At 37.1% G+C, this 23,195-nt stretch overlaps 1 protein-coding gene across 1 annotated transcript; it reads left to right on the top strand.

Moving 5' to 3' along the window:
• Nucleotides 1-12,384: 12,384 nt before the first annotated feature.
• Nucleotides 12,385-12,936, top strand: LOC148193894 (uncharacterized). Its single transcript, XM_088096428.1, has one exon. It carries the CDS (start codon nt 12,385-12,387, stop codon nt 12,934-12,936), a length of 552 nt encoding a protein of 183 aa, XP_087952554.1.
• Nucleotides 12,937-23,195: the final 10,259 nt, after the last annotated feature.

Here is a 23,195-nt window from a genome sequence, read left to right on the forward strand (position 1 = left end):
CCAATAGCTTTATTATCATTTTTTATCAGGTTGAGCACACTTTCGTGTAGAGGAGATATCATAACACCGCCAGGGATAGGAAAATAACTCATAACCTATGTCATCAAATAAGAAGTTAATACTTCAATATTTGTAATGATATTAAACAGTATAGGAATAGAAAAGCTCCCATACCTGAATCATGCCAGTTGGAGAATCTTCATCACTCTCTTGAGATACAGGTGGCATGCCTTCACTTTCCACAGGGCTGTTATCCATTGAAGATGAGGGAGAGTCATCAAGTCCAAGGCCACTATAAATCTGCATTCTTCTATGCTAAGATATTAGATTTCATTTTTATTCGCAACTTCAGTGTCCTTTGATCAGTTGAATTCTCTGTATTTTTTGTAGTATCATCCTTCAAAGTGCACCTCTCAGCCTGATCACAGGAAGAAATTCCTTGCTCTTTCTTCACTGAATCATTTGTTGAAGCTTCTCTTAAATCACGAAATAAATGAGAACTTGGAGAAGCATTTTCAATCCTTGAAGGATGAGGCACATTTGTAGGTGCTTTTTTGTTATGAGACACAGCCTGTATAACAATATAACTGACTGCACTCAATCAATCTGCATTATTTCAAGCTGAAATAAGTTGGCAGCATATATTGCCTTCACAGTAAATAGTAAAATATATATATGCCTATACCTCCATGTGAGGATTGTTTAAACTTTGGTGAGCTGTGGTTTCTTTGTGGAGTTGTTGGATGAGACAATAGACGAGGGGAGCGCTCTTGGGTAGGTAAAAAGGAACCATAACCACCAAATTTTGCACCTGAAAAATATTATTCATATCAGACAACAACATCACATCATCAACGCAAAGATAGCTCTCTCATTTATCAATACATGCTTCGACTTTTATTATTCTACTTACCAAAATTCTCAGCAGATACATCACCTTCAAATTCCTTTTGAAAATGGCCAAGAACATGCTGAATCTTTGTTTAGGGGAAGTAATTTCTGAAAAATATGTTCTAGAAATGAAATGATTGTTTGGAGTTGCATGTTGGTGCTGTTCAGTCCAGCTAACATGTCATAATTATTGATGATTTGGTGGCCACAGGTGGAACTGTATTAGCAGCACTAGAGCTGTAGGTGATTTCCTCTTGCAGCCTTTTACGATGAAGGTACTCTTTTGTCCTAAATTCTCTTTTGCATGAATAAATATCTTATTAAGTGAATGTATTTATGTGGTGAGTAAGTAAAGATGCATTCAGCTTTGATTTCTCATGATTGTAGACCATGGTTCACTTTAAATTAACCCACAATTTTTGTTGTTGTCCCTAAAATGGTTAAGTTTGCTTTCAATTGTAGAACTTGCTGGTGCTAAAGTAGTGGACTGTGCTTGTGTGATTGCTCTCTCTGATCTCAAGGTAATGGCTAAACTAAATCATTGTTTTTGTAAGTTGTGTTTTAGTATGTAGTGTTACAAAATTGCATATTCTTCTTCACATGCTCAAGTAAAGTATGATTTCCAAATTCATTACCTTTTTGTCATAGTTTGAGTGATCCCATAATGGTTAGAAAAAAGTGTTGGAAATCCCTTGTAAGAACAAATTATAGTGTATGAGTGTGAGTGAATTAAATACATTACTGAACTTAGGATTGATTTACTGTTATTCTTACTACTTGTTGTAGAAGGATAAAAGTATTGATGTAGAAGGATAAAAGTCCCCTGAATTCTTAATGTTCAGCTAATCCAGAGTTTCAACATACTTTTGAACTCTTCTTAACTTGAATCCCTTTCCAGCTATTATTTTGTTTGCCCAAATTAAATTTAGAACTGAATATTTGGCTATCGAAGTTGCCAATTTCATCAATTTTCCTTGCTGGACAACTCCTTTGAATTGACAAATTGTGCTCCTTGTCCACTTCCTAAGATGCCACCTTAGTTGGAAAATGTTTGTAAAACTGGACTGCACCCCAAAGTCTTTAGAAGACCACTATTTCACACAATAATTAGTACCAAAGTAGATCAAAAAGTGGACCAGAAATGTACAAGGAAGATCCAAATTCTGACTTCAATTGGTCAATTTTAAAATGCCTACAAGCTTAAAACTATTAAAATAGGTGTACAATATAGAAAACTAAACCTTTTTTTATAAGATCATTGTTGAACTATTATAAATAGGTGTACCATATTTGATAAACTGACTTAGATAGATATGCAATGATATTATTCCAGTTCAAAGCTCTCTCTCACACACATTCATGCAGTGAAAAAATATGGAAACATGAACCATAGTAAGTGATCAGACTAACATCATCTAAGGTCCAATCTACACTGGTCCTAATCCTCTGCATAAAAGATAAGTGCAGATTTTTAGTTCTCAAGGGTCTTCTTTCTGTAATTTGTATATAATCTGGCTGGATTTTCAATCTGGCTTCATTTTCAATGCTGTAACAAGTTTAATACAACAAACACAACTTGTTTAAACTGCCAAATAGCACAACATCCCTGCTGCACGAAAATAGACACCCAATACAACTTTTTCTTCTTCAAAATAACTACATAAACTGCACTTGAATGGTTCGAATTTGCAAACTGCATAAATACATCCATGGTTAGATTGTTGTATATATCCATGCTTTTATAGATATTTGATTGCCTAAATTATGTTGATGTCTATATGGTATGTTCATTTACCTTGTATTTCATTTGTTAGCCTATAACTTCATTAAGTGGAGTAGTCATTTAAGTACCTATGGTACTACACACATTCTCAAAGCAATGAGAAGGGTAAAAATACACTAAACACTTAGAAACTACAAATTATTAGGAAGTACTGTAGAGAAGAGAACTTTTGTTGTAATAAGTTGTCTCCTCCAACTTTAATACAGAGCACCCTTAGTATGTCTAAGGCATTTCAATACCGAGGACTTCTCTTTGCATGCCCTTATTGAATGCCTATGACCATAGTGTTGAAATTGCCTTCCATGTTCGACTTGAGTAGTAATAGGTTTATTACTTATGTCACATGGAGTGTTGCTGTTTTGGCTAAGTTTTTATTTGTTTGGCTTGTCACAGAACATGGCCCATTTTCCCAACCATCGTGGATGGATGTACGACCGTTGTTATAGTGGAAGGAGAGGTTTGAAGGAATCTTTTGTCATCGGAGTTGAAGAGTTCGTGGAGAAGGCCCGACGATATCAATATTATGCCCTTGATGGAGGGATTCGATGTCCATGCATCAAGTGCGAATGTACAAGGATTTTGAAAGATGAAGTCGTCAAAGTTCACCTTTACCAAAAAGGGTTCATGCCTAATTACACGGTTTGGACATTTCATGGTGAAGAAATTCCTTCAACCTCCACTACAGCTGAAAAACGGCTTGCATCAGGTTCGAATACTATTGTACATACATCTGAGATAGATCAATTTGCCTATATGCAAGAGATGGTCGACAATGCTCTTCGTCACCATGCTGAAGAAGTAGACGATAGTCATGATGAAGAGCCTCCAAATGAAACGACGCAGAGGTTTTACAATTTACTGATAGAGGCAAATCCACCTGTATTTGAAGGTTCATCTGAGTCAAAATTGTCAGTGTGCATTAGACTCATGGCTGGGAAATCTAATTGGAACGTTCCCATTCAAGTAGTGGACTTCTATACAAAATTGATGTTAGATTTGACACCACCAAATAATTTCATGCCGAAGAACTATTACCAAGCCAAAAAATGTGTTTCAAAGTTGGGATTGGATGTCAAGAAGATTGATTGTTGTGTTAATGGATGTATGTTATTCTATGACAATGACAGTGGCAAAAATGATGCATTGTTGGTTGAATGCAAGTTTTGTGGCTCACCTCGATATCAGACAATGCATGCTGGACGGAGGCAAAAAAAACCAATTCCATTAAAGTCCATGTTCTACTTGCCTATAATTCCAAGATTACAAAGATTATTTACTTCAATGCAAACATCAGTACACATGACATGGCATGATGGTAACAAAACTCCGGGTTTTTTGCGTCATCCTTCTGATGGTGAAGCTTGGAAGCACTTCAATCGTAAACATCCATCCTTTGCTAGTGAACCACGTAACGTCAGACTTGGTCTATGCTCTGATGGGTTTACCCCCTACATTCAGGCGTCTGCATCATCGTATTCATGCTGGCCCGTGATAGTTACCCCATACAATCTACCACCTGAGATGTGTATGACAAAGCCTTACATGTTTTTATCGTGTATAATACGAGGTCCATCTAATCCCAAATCATTGATTGATGTGTACTTGGAGCCTTTGATTGATGATTTGAAGAAGTTATGGAATGGTGTTTGGTCGTATGACGTTTCAAGGAGGCAAAATTTCCTTATGAGGGCAGCCTTGATGTGGACTATTAATGACTTCCCAGCGTACGGCATGTTATCTGGTTGGAGCACACATGGTCGATTAGCTTGTCCACATTGCATGGAACATACAAAGTCATTCCAATTGAGTCATGGCCGGAAAAGTAGTTGGTTTGATTGTCATCGACGGTTCTTGCCCATTCATCACCCCTTTAGAAGAAACAAAAAGGCATTTCGCAAAGGACAAGTTGAAACGGATATGCCCCCGCCAAAGTTGACTGGATCACACGTGTGGAGAAGAGTGAAAGACTATCCAAAAGTCACAGAATCTGGTCAGAATAGGCTAGAAGGGTTTTGGGAATGGCATAATTGGACTAAAAGAAGCATATTCTGGGAACTTCCCTATTGGAAGGACAACTTGCTAAGACACAACATCGATGTCATGCACACAGAAAAAAATTTCTTTGACAATGTCTTCAACACAATTATGAATGTTAAAGGTAAGACAAAAGATAATGAGAAAGCAAGAAAAGATTTACCTTTGTATTGTGGACGAAAAGACTTAGAGTTGAAGGCACAAGGTAACGACCGATTATTTAAACCAAAAGCAAATTACACCATGTCAAAAGACGAGACAAGAATAGTGTGTGGATGGATCAAGGAGCTTAGAATGCCGATGGATATGCTTCTAACTTGTCCAGATGTGCCAATGTTCAGAACGGTACTATTCAAGGGTTGAAGAGTCATGATTGTCATGTATTCATGGAGACTTTCATCCCTCTTGCGTTCAGTTGTTTGCCAATGCACGTGTTAAATCCACTGATAGAAATCAGTAACTTCTTTAAAGATTTGTGCTGCATGACACTAAAGGAGATTCCCTTAAAAAGATGGATGAAAATATCCCGATTATTCTATGCAAATTGGAATGAATATTCCCTCCTGCATTCTTTGATTCAATGGAGCACATTCCAATTCATCTTGCATATGAAGCTTGGCTTGGGGGACCCATGCAGTACAGGTGGATTTATCCCTTTGAAAGGTTTATGGGAGAATCCAAACGTTCAGTTAAAAATAAAGCTAGAGTGGAAGGCTCAATTTGTGCAGCTTACTTGCACCGAGAGACAACTTATTTTTGTTCACATTATTTCAAGAACTTCATGTTGTCCCCCACTCATGTCAGAAATGAAATGCAATGGCAAGTTGAACCACGTGAAGGTGCATTATCAGTTTTCTGACTATCAGGCCGTCACGCAGGGAAAGAATTTAGTCATTGGTTAACTGATGCTGAATTCAACTCTGCTCATGTCCATGTCTTGATCAATTGCAGTGAAGTCAAGCCATACCTTGAGTATGTCATCATCCATCTCTAATCTATCAAACGGTTTAATTGTTATACACTAATGAATTTCATTTGTACCAGCTCATTTGTTGTGGCTGAGCAAGTCGCAGAAGGAAATACTTCTGGTAGAATACACTCAGAGTTTCCCCATTGGTTTAAAAATCAGGTCCGTAGTTTTGTCCTACGTTTAGAGCAAGGTTAATTTGACTATTGCTTTTATAATTTTGTTAGTACCTTTGTAGGTTTTTAATCAGGCATTAACTCCCACGGTTCAAGAGTTAAGACATCTCTCCAATTGGCCAATGAGATGTGTCAAAGAATGGCACACTTACTTCATCAATGGTTACAAATTCCATACACATGAATGGTCTAAAGGAAAGAAAACATCAAATTGTGGTGTGTATGTCAAGGGCCTAACAGAGGGTTCTTATGATGATTTCTACGGCATCATTCATAAAATATATGAGTTAGAGTACAACAGCGCTACTTCTCCAAACAGAGTGGTACTTTTTTATTGTGAATGGTTTGATCCTTCTAGAGCTGGTACTAGAGTCAATCCACGCTTTAATATTGTCGAACTGAACCAGAGATTAAGATATGGACCTTTTGATCCATTCATTCTACCATCTAATGTCAGACAGGTTTATTATGTGCCATATCCACCATTTCGCAATATTGACAAGCGTGGTTGGGCCGTAGCAATACAAACGAAGCCTAGAGGTCGCATAGACTCAAATGAAGTTGAGGAAGATGTAGCCTACCAACTTGACCAAATGTCACAACCACAAGAAATTATCGAAGTTGAACTAATAACCGCATTGGTCGACCCTGATGGTGATGGAGATGAATTAGAAGCAACAATACAAGGTGATGAAGAACAAGAGGAAGAAGAAGAAGAAGAAGAAGATGAAGAAGAACAATAACAAGAAGATGATGACGATGATGACGATGAAGAAGAAGACAAGAAGATGATGATGATGAAGACGATGCTGAAGATGAAGATGAAGATGATGATCATGATGACGATGATTGAATGTTGAACATCTATTGTAGCAAATTGGACTATCATTTCATTACCGTTATCTAAAATACCATCTTAAAGTTGTATGCAATTACTTATACATTGACTTTAAATTCCAATTGATCCTTCTTTATTCATTTATATTTTTTCGCTTTATTTGTAACCATTTGAATGCAGTAATGACAGGACAAGGTTCAGAACGTCCTGATAAAGGAAGAGGGGTAGCAAGGCCTACAAAGAGGCAACGGTAGGCACCAAAGTATGTACTTAGGGTGCCTGCTAGACTACCTACCACTGCTGCAGGTAGTACATCATCTGTGGGGCCTCCTCCTACCCCTATTATACAGCCTCCTACACCTGCAGTAGAGCCTACTCCTACCTTTGCAGTACACCCTTCTCCTCCTCCTGCAGCACACCCTTCTACTACCCCTGCAGCAGACCCTCTTCCTCCTCCTGTTATTGCCACCCCCACTCCTTCGCCTATTGTTATTACCCCCACTCCTCTCCCTGACCCTACTTCTATACCTTCCTCATCTTCTGTACCTCCTTCTGAGACTGTCACACCACCTGCTGATCCAGATTCAAGTGGTGATGGTGAAGGTCTTGACCCGCCCCTCCATGATCGACCATGGATTGAGCCCTATGGTAAAGGGTAAGTTTATAATCTGTTGATATCATTTGATGTTTAAACCATATTGTAATTGAAATGACTTTTGTTATGCAGGTTTATTCCATCTAGAGTTGCTTCCCAAGCCATCACACGTTCAATTAAGCAACAGTTTTAAGTCCATGGCCTACTTGGGGAGCAATACCTGATGACGACAGAAAGCTATTCTGGCAGCGCTTTCAGGTCAGCAATCTATTACACTAATGTCCGTCTTATTTTAGTATGTTTTGTAATCAATGTTTGTTCTCTTTAATGTTACAGATGAAGGTGCAGTGGAAACCTGAACATGAAAGTCAGATACACAGAAATTTCCACATGAAAGCATCTCATCGGCTGTCAGAGATGTTTAGGGATGCCCGTAATGCAGGACAACGCCCTAACTGGCTGGGTGAACAAGTTTGGAACTCTTTACTGGCTCATTGGAATACAGTAGAGTTCCGCAATAAGTGTGCCAAAGCCCAGCAGAACAGAGCATCTGAAAGGGGTGGCACCCTACACACTGGTGGGTCGATCACCATTCATGAGCATGCCATTCGTATGGTATAATCTCATTACATAACTTTTTCTTTCATACATAAGTTATGTATATTCTATTTCATATGTACGCTTGTAATTCTTAATTATGTTACAGGCACAGGCTCTAGGATGGGCGGTCCATGTTGATGAGGTCTTTGCACAGACTCATGTTCGGAAGGGAACTAATCAATTTGTTGATGAAAGATCTCGGAAGACTCATGTAAGCAAATAACACTATTACTATTACTAATTTTCATTTCTGTTATTCTATCGTTCCCTGACATTGCTTTTAATGTTTCAACAGGAAGACCTTTCTATGAGACTTTCACAGGTTAGATCTGAACATGAGTCAGCTCCTACACCTGATGATGCCAGTAATGCAGATGATGACATCCGTAGGACACAGTGCTGGATCGAAATCGTTGGTGGGAAGAAAAAGGGACGAGTGTATGGTGCGGGACAGCTTGCTGCAAACTATACAGCATCCAAAGGAGGTACTCTGAAGCACCAGCCTTCTTCTTCCACCAGTACTCCTGACGAGGTCGTTCTTCGCCTCACGCAGGCACTCCAGCAACGTGACCAGGAAATCACTGATCTCAGAGCAGAGTTTACAAACTTTAAGGCCCTGGTCATGAGAGTCTTGCCTGAAACCTCACAGGACGTACAAAATATCCCTCCGACCCAGCCACGACCCTCCTCATCACCTGTTGCCACTCAGCAGCCCACATCAGTCCAACCCTCATCAGTCCAACCCTCATCAGTCCAACCCACACCAGTCCAGCCATCAATAGAGGAGCAGGATGATGAAGATCATTCTGATGATAGTTATGTACATTATTAGTTTCATTTTCTTATTACTTGTTACACAAACATTTGGATATTAGAACATTTTTGACTTGATATCATTTCAATGTTAGTTAGATCTACTTCCAGACTTTGGATGTTAGAACATCCTTTTGTTACATTGTTTTATGTTTGAACTATAATTACATTATCTATATACATTAATGGATGTTCTATGGATTAATTGATGTTCAATGGATATTGATAATTGATTGCATCTTTGAGATGCACATTATGCATGTTTGTATGTGCTTGAAAACTGTTATGCAGGTCTGTTTGTAATTGAAATTTGCTATACAGGTCTGGGTTGCACAAGAAATACCATTTCTCTGAAACCTTCTCTGCAATTTACCGAAGGCTTTTGCCCTTCGGTAAATGCCCACGTAAGGTCATTACCGAAGGCTTCTGCCCTTCGGTAAATACCCTCGTATGGTCATTACCGAGGGCTTTTGCCCTTCGGTAATTACCGAAGGCTTCTGGCCCTCGGTAATTACCGAAGGCCAATGGCCCTCGGTAATTACCGAAGGCTCCTGGCCCTCGGTAATTACCGAAGGGCAAAAGCCCTCGGTAATTGTTAGCGACAAGAGATTTACCGAAGGATTTTTGGCCGTCGATAAGCCTTCGGTAAACACCATTTATCGACGGCTTATGGCGTTTTCCGAGGGCTTCTGGCCTTCGGTAATGCCCTACTTTTTTGTAGTGATAAGATGAAATTGATAACCCCAACAACATACTCATCCATTTAATTCATTAAAGTGTTTGTATTCCTCTTTTCCATTGATCAAAACTCATGCATACATGTTTACTTATTGTCTTTTGCATTTGAAACCTCAAGAATTTGTTCACAAGTCTTAAATAATCAAGAAATTATATAACTAACTAGGCCGTGAGTCCTTTGGGAGAACGATACTTGGTCTTACCGAGTTTATTACTTGATACGATTCGGTCACACTTGCCGATTGTTAAACAAGTTTGTGGCGCCGTTTTTCAATGTTCATAAATTTGTCATCAGTCCTCAAGAAAAAATGTAACTTGGCTTAAACAAAATACTCATACTATAATGGTCTAGCACACCAAAAAGCATTTTTCTCTTAGGACAAGTAAATCACTCATGAATGCTCATCATAAAAAGATTAGTCAAGATATAATGATGCTTTAGCCAATCAAGCTTCAATTATGGTGCTCACATAATCAAGACATACACAACAGATGCAAAGCTAATGAATAATCAACAACCAAGCAAGAATGTTATCATAGAGTGCATGGAACTATTCCGCACTAAAGATAGTGTTTCACTCAAGCACTCAAAAATGTTTCACTCAAGTACTCAAAAGTGTTTCACTCAACTCAAAGGTGTATAGTGAGGTGTCATTCTTACATTCTACCATCACAATGTCACATGAATCAACTTTTCCTTTCATTTAACCACATATCAAACACACTCACAGGCAAGTTATCATCACAAGGACTTTTTAAGGCTTGTATTGAGGCTGGGCTAAGAAGAAAATTGGTTTTTCTAGACAACAAAATTCCTTGAGTTAAGTGAGTGCATAATTCATTCATTCATATTAACAATTAACTCTCTTTCCCCTTTTATGTGAGAAACCAAATCTTCAACTTATTCCAAACTTTCCTTTCATTGATTTAGAAGTCGGTTTCCCCAATAACAAACGTCTAAATAGAATAATTTTTTTTTTATTTTTCGTTTAGTTTTGGCGTTAATTCGAGGGAGGCGACGTATATGAGTATTTAGAAGTCGGGCCCCCCGTAGCCGACGTCTAAATAGTTGTTTTATTTACAGAAAATGCCACCGGTCATTTTTTATGTTGAATATTCGAGGGTCGGACGTCTAAAAGGTGATGTTAAAGGCCTTTCCTGCACTAGTGATTGCAACATGCATTTGTTGTTGATATTAATGTGTTGTCATCATCAAAAACAACTTAACAGGGATTGGGTTCAACTATCAACAACAATATTAAACACATTCAACTTTTTATTGCGTTAGGATGTGTCCAAAAGAGGTCACTTAGCACCTTAGATTCGTCGACACATATGTTCCAATGGATTTATTTATCAAAGTTCACCAATAGCTTTATCAGATCTTATAGTTATGACAACAAATCCAAGATGAAAAGCAATGCAACAAGCCCATTCAACTATGTCCTCACGTGTGGGAAATATTTGATTTTTAAATGTTGACATTGTTGATAGGGGAACATAAGATTAGGTAAACCCACAATCTCAGTAATATTTGTATTTTTGATGATCACAACACATAATTAATATTAACACATTTGTATGTACTATGTTATACATGTTATACTTATGCTAATTGTGTTGTATTAGTACATGCATATTTGTGAACATAATGTGTTGATTATAGCATACCACTGTGTTTCATATGTGATTTTATATGTGTATGCACAATTTGAGGTTTCGAAAATGAAAAACCACAAGCAACTAGCTTCGGCTGTTTGAACATTAAAGTGTGGCAAAACAACAAGTTTTAAGTCGATTACATTATTGGTTAAATCAATTAAAACTAGTATGTTTGCATAAATATTTTTCAAGTGTGTTGTGATGTATTTTGAGAAGAAAACTTTTCAAATATATGCCAAGTGTTTCTACTTAATCGATTGCATGTTCCTTGTATTCGACTAAGTTTGTTAATATTTGAAAATTGGTTAAGTGCTTAACATAATTGTCACAACGGTCATATTTTTAAATATGTTGACCAAGCATTTATTGTAAATCGATTATATTAATTGCGCATTCAATTAACTGCTTTGATTGATGTTATTCTATTATAACTGAATTGCATATTTGATTAGATTAATGAGATAATCGATTAAAAAGCGTTTGAATTGCTTTACACTATATATAGACACATGATTTGAATTCTGTAAGAAGAATAACAATTTACACTTTCATATCTGTTTTCAGTGAATGATCTGAGATCTTACATAAGAGAGAAAAGCTCCAAGAAACAAGAATTACCGTGGTCATAAAGCCGTGAAGATTTCTTGAGAAGCAAGGTTGATATACAAAGATTGATCGTTCTACACAAGAAGGTGCATTCTGCTTGATCAGGAAAAGCTTTGGCAAACGCTAAGTGTTGCTAGTTTCCCTATGGTGTTACAAGAAGAAGAACGTGGTTCTTGACTTTGAGGGTGTCTCAAAGGGGTTGACAATAGAAAAGGATTGTTCTTGCTGCTTGTCTGTTTTGTATTACTTATATTTAGATTAGTGAGTTAGAGAGGTGACTTACATTTTGACGTGAGGTTGCTATGAAGTCCTTGGTGTAAAAACTCATATCTATATAGTGCATTGGCTTCCATCTCGGGTTGATTTGAAGGACACTGGAGGTAGGCTTGGCCGAACCAGTATAAAAACTCAGTGTTTGAATTTTCTTATACCTTCTCTCTACATTAAATCGATTATATTGTCATTATTCGATTAAGTTAACTGCTGCATTGCACATATTCTGTTTTGCGAAAAATATTTTAAAAGCAAACATTTTTATACATCACCAATTCACCCCCCACCCCCTCTTTATGTGAGAAACAAAGCAATTATTTTGTAACAATTGGCACTAGAGCTGGTTTTCAAAAGATATTTGAAAAATAAATCGATTAACTTTTTGTTCTAATCGATTCGATCCTGAAAATGGCTTTCATTTCTCAAACTTTTGGTGAAGGTGCTTCAACAAATAGACCTCCTTTATTTGCTAAGGAAAACTATGCTTTCAGGAAAATTAGAATGCAAATTTTTCTTGAATCTATAGATAAGGGTGTATGTGATGCTACACTCAATGGTCCATTTGAACCCAGTTATGTTGTAAATGGAAAAACTGTTTTAAGAAATTTTTCTGAGTGGACTCATAATGAGAACTGGAGAGCACAATATGATGTTAAGGCTAGAAATGTAATTGCCTATGCACTAACAATGGATGAGTTTTTCAGGATTTCCCAATGCAAGATAGCAAAAGAGATGTGGGAAGTTCTAGAAATAACAGATGAAGGAACTGAAGAGGTAAAACGTGCTAGGAAAAACTCTCTTGTGGAGGAATACGAGTTGTTCAAGATGAAGGCTGGAGAGACTATCTATGATGTGCAGAAAAAATTCACACACATCGTAAATCATTTGATGGCTCTCGGTAAGGTGTTTGACAAGGAAGAAATCAACATCAAAATCTTGAAAAGCCTAAACAGAAGCTAGCACCCAAAGGTAACTACTATATCAGAATCTAAAGATTTGACTAACATAAAATGGCAACCTTGGAAAGCTTAGGGAACATGAACTAGAGCTTGGAAGATTGAGAGAGGAAGATGAAATTGACCAAAAGCAATCGATTGCTCTCAAAGCTACAAGCAAAAGATCCTCCAAGAAAGTTGAATCTAAGGCTGAGTCAGATGCAGAAATGTTAGAAAAGGAAATCATGAACATCATGGTAAGAAAGTTTAATAAATTCATGCAGAAATGTTAGTAAGTAAATAATTAGTAAATAACTACAAGACCTTAACCATACACTTAAATCTTAATTAGCTAAGTCCTAGGATTGATATGCTGGTTGCCCTATGCTACATTAGTGGGGACCAGACTTTGTTCTGATTTTAGGCAACAAAAATCAATTTAACAACATCTTTACCTTGAGTTAAAGTGAGAACATTTGTGAGATATTGATAAAGGTTTAAGTTTGGGGTTACTGGGAAAATTGAAAAGAAAAAGCATTGAGCTAAGCAATGAGTACTTGAAAAAAGCAAAAGGAAAAGAAAAATGAAAAGAAAAGAAAAGAAAAGCTCAATGCAAGGGCAAGCTGGGAAAAAGAAAGAGAGTTTGTACTTGAATGATGAAATCATAAATGTCTCTCTTAACACAAGGATTTTGCTGACCAGAAAAACCAATTTCCTTCTTAGCCCAGCCAAGTTACAAGCCATGAAAAAGACACTAACACCTCACTATACACCTTTGAGTTGAGTGATACACTTTTTAGTGCTTGAGTGATACACTTTTGAGTGCTTGAGTGAAATACTTTCCTTGGTGAGGAGTAGTTCTTTTAATTTCTGATTACATCTTTGCTTGGTTGATTGATCATTCTTAAGGATAACATCTGTTGAAGTATATGAGCATCACATTGATTTTGAATGGAATAACGCATCTGTACATCTTGACTGACATCTGTATGCTGAGTTGATAAAATTGATCTCTTGTCCTGGAAGAAAAAGTTTTTGACAAATGTTGAGTCATTGTAATGATTGTTTTGGAAAGCTGAGTTACGTTCTGTTTTGCTTGAGGACAAGCAAAGTTCTAAGTTTGGGGATGTGATAACGGTTGAAAATACTGTTATCTATGATGTAATTTTGACACTAAATGCACCCTTTTCTACTTAGAAACTTGCTTGGAATCATGTTTTTACTTTAGTTTTGTGAATAAGAGAGTTGAGGTTATACTTGATTATTTTATTACTAAATTCCCTTGATTTTGTAGGCTATTGGAATGATTTGAAAGAAGAGTTACAGTACCAAATAGTTGAAATGCAGAAAAGTCAACCAGAGTGCATAAAAGTCAACTAGAGTGCAGAAAAGTCAACTAGAGTGCAGAAATTAGTGTCGTTTCGCGCCCGGGTGCCCTTCTAGGGGCGCTTGAGTACCAGATTTGACCAGTTTTGTGCACGGGCGCCCTTCTAGGGGCGCTTGAGCGCCAGAAAGTACCATTCGATGCCCGGGCACCCCACTTAGGGCGCTTGAGCGCTAGCGACATGGGTCGGACCTTGTTTATATTATTTTTATGTTCTATTTAAGGACTTGGACGTCCTAGGGATTGTATCTTTTGATGGCTTGTGCATAGAAACACACTTTTCGGCCCTTGGGGGTTAGATTTGGGGATGGTGACAGCTCTTCTATTCCTGGAGGGTAGCTTTGGGGATGGTGATAGCTCTCCTCTTCTCTTTCTAGGGTTTTTCTATCTCTTTCATTCTTTCATTCCATTGTAATTCTATTTGTTGATTGGGGGATAATGTAACCTTGTGAACTCTCATGTATTTGAATTTATTCTTATTATTGATATATGATTCTTTCATTAATTGTTAGGGATATTCTTCTTCATGTATGGCATAAATCTTATGATTTGTCTAAGTATTAGGAGATTTTGTACTCCAAGGGTTGGACGATTTGGGGATGTGACAACTCTCCTCTTCTCTCCCTAGGATTATTATCGAGAGATATCATACAAATCACGATTTGGGGAATTCTCCCAAAAGCAGTATTTCTTAAGGATGTGGGTATGAGTTTTGGTCGTCTTAAGCTCCTAATCTTAATGCAAAATTAATTATTAGGGATGCAAGGGATTATGACTTAGTAATTAAGGATAGGCTTTCTTCACCAAGGGATCAGGTTTTATGTAATTTAGTGAGTGACGTTGACATTAATGAAAGAAGAAGAATTCTTATATACATGAGAGAAAATTAGGTGAAATCTAAACCCCAACAACATCTTCATCTCATATTATCAACTTCATTCATTCATTCTTGTGTTTGGCCTCAACTGATCAAATTGCATTCATGTTTATTTTATTGCATTTGCATTCAAAAACCCCAAAAATATGTTCTTTAGAGTCTTAATTAGTTGAGTAATCATATAACTGTTTAGTGTCGTGAGTCTCTTGGGATACGATACTTGGTGTTACCATTTTATATTACTTGTGCATTTTGGTACACTTGTCAATTCATCAACAAACCTCTCTTCACTTATTTACCAAATTGAACTAAAATAAGAGTTTAAGCTAGCTTCAAAGTCAAAAAAGGTTATTTTAGTATCAAAAATAGTATCACAAAATAACAGTAAATTCAACCGTTATCAATTGTCATATCTTTTGTGTTTAGTTTCATCTGATTGTAACCAACTCTTGTTATATGAATGAAAGTTAATTTTGGTTTAAAATCAATCTATAGGAATTATATCTGTGATTGATAACTAAATCTGATTGATGTAAATAGATTAATCTGTGTGTATGTATGCAATTATGATTAATTCATTGTCATATGATATCATTACTGTACTGCATTGTTACTAAAATGCTTGATCTAGTTAAACCTGAAAGGTTATGCAGGAATAGTGCTTACTGACTAAGCTAAAGTGGAAAATCAACAATTCTCTACAACAACAAATTGATTAAGATGAAACTCCAGTCTATTGGTTTTCACAACTTGGTTTGAAGATTCCAAACTTCTGATATCTGATCATCTTTAAACCTTGTCTTTCTATCTATTGAATGTTTATTCAGCTTATATCTCTGTGCTAATCCACTGTGAATATGTTTTGGGTTTATAAGTGATTAAACTGATTTGTTGATTCAATATGTATCAATTTGCTCTAATATAAAGTGGTAAAAATTGCTATGATAAATTGCTTGAATGTGCTTAATTGATAAAAACTCTGATATACCTATATTATAATGGCAGGGGGAGAGTTATATATGATTGATTGTTCATATGTTTCCAAAAGACGGAGAAAACTCTTAAAAATGTGAAGATTATTTATAGGGGGAGCATCATGTTAATTATGTTATAATCATTGATGCATCTCTACTTCTTTTATTATCTCTGTTTCAATTACAAAATATTGAATTACCTTTTTTGCTAATGCCCAAAGGGGGAGAATATATGTGAAACTGAAATGTATATTCTGAGATAATTGATTTGTGATGAATTGTGATTGTACAACATGGTTTTATTAATCATGGTTATGCATTATCAAAAAAGAGGGAGATTGTTGAAATTGTTGATAGGGGGAGCACAAGAATAGTTAAATCCACAATCTCAGTGATATATGTGTTTTTGATTATGACATCACATAATTAATATTAACACCTATGTATGTACTATGCTATACATGTTATATGCTTATGCTTACTATGTTGTATTAGTACATGCATATCTGTGAACATAATGTGTTGATCATATCATACCATTGTGTTTGATATGTGATTTTATCTATGTATGCACAATTTGAGGTTTCGGAAATGAAAAACCACAAGCACCTAGCTTCGGCTGTTTGAATATTAAAGTGTGGCAAAACAACAAGTTTTAAGTCGATTACATTATTGGTTAAATCAATTAAAACTCGTATGTTTGTACAAATATTTTTCAAGTGTGCTGTGATGTATTTTGAGAAGAAAAGTTTTCAAATATTTGCTAAGTGTTTCTACTTATTCGATTGCATGCTCCTTGTATTCGACTAAGTTTGTTAATATTTGAAATCTAGAGGGCTTAACCAGATTTCAAAATCCAATGAGGGCTTAACCTGATTTTGAAATTCGGTGACTTCCTTAACCAAATTTTAAAATCAAACAAACACTTAACCAGATTTCAAAATTCGATGAGCGCTTAACTGAATTTTGAAATCTACTGAAGGAAGTCACTGAATTTCAAAATCCAACTAAAGCTTTCGAAATTTGATTGCTTCCTTAACCAGATTTTGAAATCTTTTGACTTCCTTAACTGGATTTTGAAATCCAATGACTTCCTTAACTGAATTTAGAAATTCGATTAGTTATGAAATCTATTGATTTTCTAACCAAATTTCAAAACCTAACAGATTTCTTAACCGGATATCAAAATTTGTTGATCTTGTAAATCTTCTTTGGACATTTGGTTCATGTCCTAACACTTGTAGATACACAAAAAGGAACTTAAATGTAATTATAAAGAAGATAAACAACACCACAAGCAATGACGCCACCAATAAATTTCAGCACTAGAGGACTATCACTAGTGCAAAATCAGCGTATAACGTCACGCGTTCAACTTCCAACCATTAAATAGCTAACGTTAAAAATGATCGGTGGCATTTTTGTAAATAAATGCAATTATTAAACGTCATTTAGAATTGTAATTTGACGTCAATTTGTTATATTGTGTAAATTTTCCGAAAATGCTTGGCACGTTGGTGAAAATGTATTTTCGTATGACGTCGAATTCCCTAAAATTGGACGACAAAAGTATATAAAACGTCGAATTCCCCAACGTTAGACGTTAAAAGGTTAGTGAGTTCAATAAAAATTTGAGTGGGAGATTGAAAATTCATTCACTTTATCTTAGCGTGCGATACCCTCTTCTCTGCTCAAACTTTTCTGGAACAAAGTTTGACGACCATCACGTGTAATCTTTCTTTCCTATGTTACAAATGCATATTAATTAACTACTTTAGGTATGATTTTCGTTTGTTTTGACCTATTATTTTCGTGTTCTTGTCCTTCATAGGCGCATTCTGCTTTCTCTCTCATTGGTGGCAACACTTTATTCCGACGAACCCACCTTTTGAAGGTTAGTTTTTCGTTTTCGTTTTGAAGAACTTATTTGTTGAACATGTTTGTTGTTGTTTTTTTTTAACATGTTTGTTGTTGTTGTTGTTTGATTTTCATTGTTGTTTGATTGAACTTGTTTGTTGTTTGTTATTGTTATTTGTTGTTGATACTACACTAGACGTTCACAGTTCGTTCATGTTGTATAAAATACCAAAAACTAAAATTTTTTGTTTTTTCTGCATTTTAGGTCTCGTAGAGTTGTAAAATAGGATCACAATTAATTTTAAAAAAACAAAAAACAATTGAATAACGTCGAATATTGACAAAATTCGACGTTAATTTACTTGACGTTGAATTGTTCTATGTTTAACGTCAATTTAACGCCTCCCGATATCCCGATATGACGTCAACCTCGAATTCGACATGAAAGGTCGAAAAACACTGATGTTATACGGTGTTTTTGTACTAATGTACCAACAACATGACCAAAGAATGACAAGAGCAAAGGGAGAGAAACCACGAAGAGGAGGAAGAAGAATAATGAAAAAGAAGGAAGCAAACGATAATGAAGAAACTCAACTTGAATTTAGGTGGTGAAGAAGTTTAGTAAATATATGGAAAAAATTATATTACCTTTGACCAATCGTTTTTTTTATTTAATGAAGGGCAAAAGTGTTTACTTGGAGGTGGAGGGAGAACTCTTGAAAATACAGGAAGAAACACTCTTTAAAAATTACATAACATAACAACACTCTAGTGTCACACATTTTAATTATTTAATTATTAATTTGCTTTTAATCTTTTAAGATTTTCATTTAATACCAATTTATATTCTTAAGAACGAAGATATCACCCTATATCAAAGACTACAAAATTGGAAGAGTTATTAAAAAAATTACCAAAACCACCAACTTTGTAATTTTGAATTAACTTTGTTAAACAAAAAGCCTTTAAAGAATATATTGTTAATATTTTTTTACATACCTCATTAATGAGCAGAAAAATTAACCATACTAGTATGGTTTCATTGTTATGGTTTCTTGTTTAGTTAGATACTTGTACTATTGTACATCACGATTTACCAATTCTATAAACTAGTAAAAAAACAACTTTTTAAAGCGCCTAATACGCATCGGTTTTTATAAAACCGAAGCATATTAAAATGCGATGACATTTTTGTAATTAAGACGAAATTATATGCCTCGGTTCAACTAAAACCGAAATCTATTCATTCTATTGCCTCGGTTATTTACGAAACAGAAGCATAAAAGCCTCTGCAAATCCACTACAAGAAATGCGCTTATTTCCGGCGGCTCTTTACCGAGGGCCTATGAGCCTTCGGTAAGTCATTCGTGAGTTCAATTACAGACGGCTGAGAGACCTTCGGTAATTTCTTCGAAAAATTTTAGGATGTTCCCTCTCTGCAATTCATTTTCCCACTTCCCACCAGCCCTAGTGCTCTCTCGTCGCCCAAAACCTTTCCCTCCAACCCTTTGCTCCTTCAACGCTATCAAGCCCTAATCTTGCTCTCCTCTGGCCAAATTTCAGAAATTCCCCTTCTCCTCTGCCAAATTTTCGAAATTCCTCCACCGCTACGAAAACTGTTGTCTGTTTTTGGTCACCCCAAGCCGTTCTCCGCGTCCTTCAGAAGCTTCTCGTACGCCTCGTGCATCTCGTCCAACTGCAGCACCGACTTCCAGATTCGCTTCTCCGTCTCCGCCCGCTCCCGGCCCTCCCTCTCGTTCTCGGCCTGGTGGGCCCGCCACTCGTGAATCTCCATCTCCGCGGGGCGCGATCTCCTCTAGTTCGTGGGACAGGTGGGCCTCGATCTCCGTCAGCCTGGCCCTGGCACTGTCAACTTCCTCATGCGTGGGCAGCTCCCCCAACTGGTTCAGGACCGTTCCAGCCTGGGCCACCTGAGATACGACTCGGCCCATGGAGGCCATGAGGTATGGGTCGGCGAGGTGCGGCATTTGGCTCACAATCTCCGGAGCCCGCGGCTGCTCGAGGTCGAAGTGGTCGGAGTCGGAAAGGATGGGAAAGGTTCGAGGGTTGGGATCCATGGCGTGAGAATGAGTTTGGGGTTTGCGAATTGGGAATTGGGAATTTGTTATCTATGATTCTTAATTAATTAATTAGTTGATTTTTCTGTTGTTTCACAAATATAATTTTTTATGCAGCTGCCTGTATGTCAATGGAAATGGCGGAATTTGGGAAGCCCTTTATCACTTCCATTGTGAATAGTGATGACCTGGTGCCCACGTTGTCAGCTTCTTCTGTCCATGATTTCATTCACGAGGTGCTCAAATTAGTTCTTTAAACATTACATGGTTTTGGCAAATGTGTTTTTTTTTGTTTTTATTTGTTGTCAATATTTTACGTTAATGGCTGGTTATTTGATCAGATCAAGTCAGCCAGAAAAAAAGGCATCACAGAAGCAGAAATGAAAAATGAGGCAACATCAGAAGCAGGTAGTACAGAGGCAACATCAGAGAAGCCTGCTAAACATCATCTTTATCCATCAGGAAGGATCTTGCATCTTGTCCCTGTACCTTCCTCTGAAAATTCTGATGATGCTGATGAGAAACGTGTCGTCTTGTATGAAACGCCCAGAGAGATGTATGGAAAACTCCGACTTTCAATAAGGATGACAGTCACTCACTGCTTACTCTCTTCTTTCGCACTTCGAAACTTACCGAGGGCTTTTGCCCTTCGGTAATTACCGAAGGCTTTTGGCCCTCGGTAATTACCGAAGGACAAAAGCCCTCGGTAATATTTAGCGACAAGAGATTTACAGAATGATTTTTGGCCGTCAATAAGCCTTCGGTAAACACCCTTTATCGACGGCTTATGGCATTTTCCGAGGGCTTTTGGCCTTCGGTAATGCCCTACTTTTTTGTAGTGATCCACCCAACCTTGTAAGTTAGACTGACAACTTTTCGTCAAACTCCTACTGCAACGGTTAGGAAGTGAACCGAGTTAGTAGTGTTCTTCCTGCCTCGTTTATTTGTTGAACCGAGGTAGTAGCCCTTTTACTTGTTCACAATACTGAAACCTTATCTTCTTCCCCTAACGTGCCTCCTCGCTCTTCTACTTCCCCTACGACCTCCATCACCACTAGACGAACCTCCACCTTCAAACACATAGTCCTCGCGTCCTCCATTTCTCTCGCGCAAAGAAATCTCCACTTCGCGGTCTGGTTTCTCTCACGAGTTGCTCGATTCGCAGTCGCGCGCTGACAAATTGGAGAGCTGGTTTTCCAATAAGAGTTTTGTGCCGTCGGAGCGGCGATTCGCCTCCAACGGTGTCGTCAATCATCACACTCCCTTCCACGGAAACCCACTCCTTGCTTCGTTTCAATTTGATCCCAAGTTTTAGCTTCTCTAACGTGCTTCTCCAAATTCGCTTTTCGTCGTCTAAGGCCGCCGCCTTTGAGCCCTCAACCTCTGATGGGCTCACGGTCTAACAAATTCTGGCCAAAAATTGGAACATTCTAGACCAAAACGAAGGCAATTGGAAGAGTCATGCCACCGCCATGGTCTTTGTTTTAGGGCATGAGTGTGATTGTTCTATTTTCCAACAATTTTATTTTATTTTTATCTTGGGTTGTTAGAACTTCGTGTGTGTTGTGGTGGCTTGAAGGTGAGGTTGGATATGTGATAACGGTTTAAAGCACCGTTATCTGGGATGTAATTTTGATACTAAATACACCCTTTTTGGCTTAGAAACTTGCTTGGACTCATGCTTTTTCATTAAGTTGTGTGAATAAGAGAGTTGAGGTTGAATTTGATGATTTTATGACTAATTCCCTTTGTTTTTATAGAAAATGAGTTAATACAGGAAGCAGAGATGAAGAGCTAAGGATATAGTGCTCAGAATGGCCTAGAAAAGCTCTTGAAGAGGGAACCGCACGAAGCTTGGGCGACCTGCGGGAAATTTGAGGCTTAAGACTTCCGGAAATCGACGTCCACCGTCCGGGTGGCCAAGCCGCCCGAGCGTCGCGCGTTGCTGATCCGGCCCAATTTTTGCTCTGTTTCGACTCTTTTGGATCGAGCCCTTTTTCTACTCTTTTCCAACTTTATTTAAAGGACCCAGGCGCTCTAGGTTTTGTATCTCTGGCTGCAGCAACAGAACAACACACTTTTTTACTCTCTAAAGGCGGATCTGGAGGCGGGAGCTTCCTCTTCTACTCTTAGGGTTTCACTATCTCATGCTTTTCCATTATTCATATAGTTTCTCCATGTCTTTGGGGAACTACACCATATTTGTTGTTGGGGAATGATGTAACCTTGTGAACTCTCATGTATTTGAATTAATTCTTAATCATATTTGCTTTATTCATTAATTTTTAGGGAATTCATCTGTTTCAATGCTTGCTCTATTTAACTCATTTAGTTGCATGATTTATGAATTGCATGAGTGTCGGGAGGTTCCTTACAATTCAAGTTCTTGTTGAATTCTCCTAAGGGTAATATTTCTTAGGGATGAGGGTATGAGTACTTGGTCATCTTAAGCTCTTGATCTTCAGACTTAATTTTCTAGGAACGCTAGGAATTGCACGAACTAGGAATTAAGACAGGCTTATTGCACCAAGGAATTGGGTTTTAAGTACTTTATTGACTAACGTTAACATTAATGCATAAAGAAGAATTTTTATATACATGAGAGGGAACTTGGTGAAATCTAACCCCAATAACATATTCATCTCATATTAAACAACATCCGCTCATCTTTGTGTTACTCTACTATTGATAAATTTGCATTCATATTTAATTTTTTGTCTTTGCATTTTAAACCAACGATCTCGTTTATTTTAAGTCTTAATTAATTAATTTATCACACGATTGTTTAGTGTCGATCTACCTTTCTTTATTTTATTTTATTTTATTTTATTTTTACTTTATTTTATTTTATTTTGTTTAATTTTATTTTCGTATCTTTTATTTTTATTTTTGCTAACAATATTTTTAGAATTTTTAGCTTGCAGGATGCAATTTGGACAAGCTTTCGGTCAACAACAATGGTAGCAACAACCTTCTCTATCAGAAAGATGGGCTAAGATGGATGACAACCTTCAACAGTTACTACAGGTGTCAGATTCACATCATAAAAGCAATCAAGCAGCATTCAAGAGGATAGAGAAGCAACTCTCTCACATGATTCAGAAGCTGGAT

Source organism: Vigna umbellata, chromosome 8 (assembly GCF_029865625.1).
Source record: "Vigna umbellata cultivar VRB3 chromosome 8, Vumbellata_1.0, whole genome shotgun sequence".
Classification (NCBI taxonomy): Eukaryota; Viridiplantae; Streptophyta; class Magnoliopsida; order Fabales; family Fabaceae; genus Vigna; species Vigna umbellata.

Coding starts and splice junctions, on each gene's coding strand:
- LOC148193894 (XM_088096428.1), top strand. CDS start 12,385: ATGGCTTTCATTTCTCAAACTTTTGGTGAAGGTGCTTCAACAAATAGA.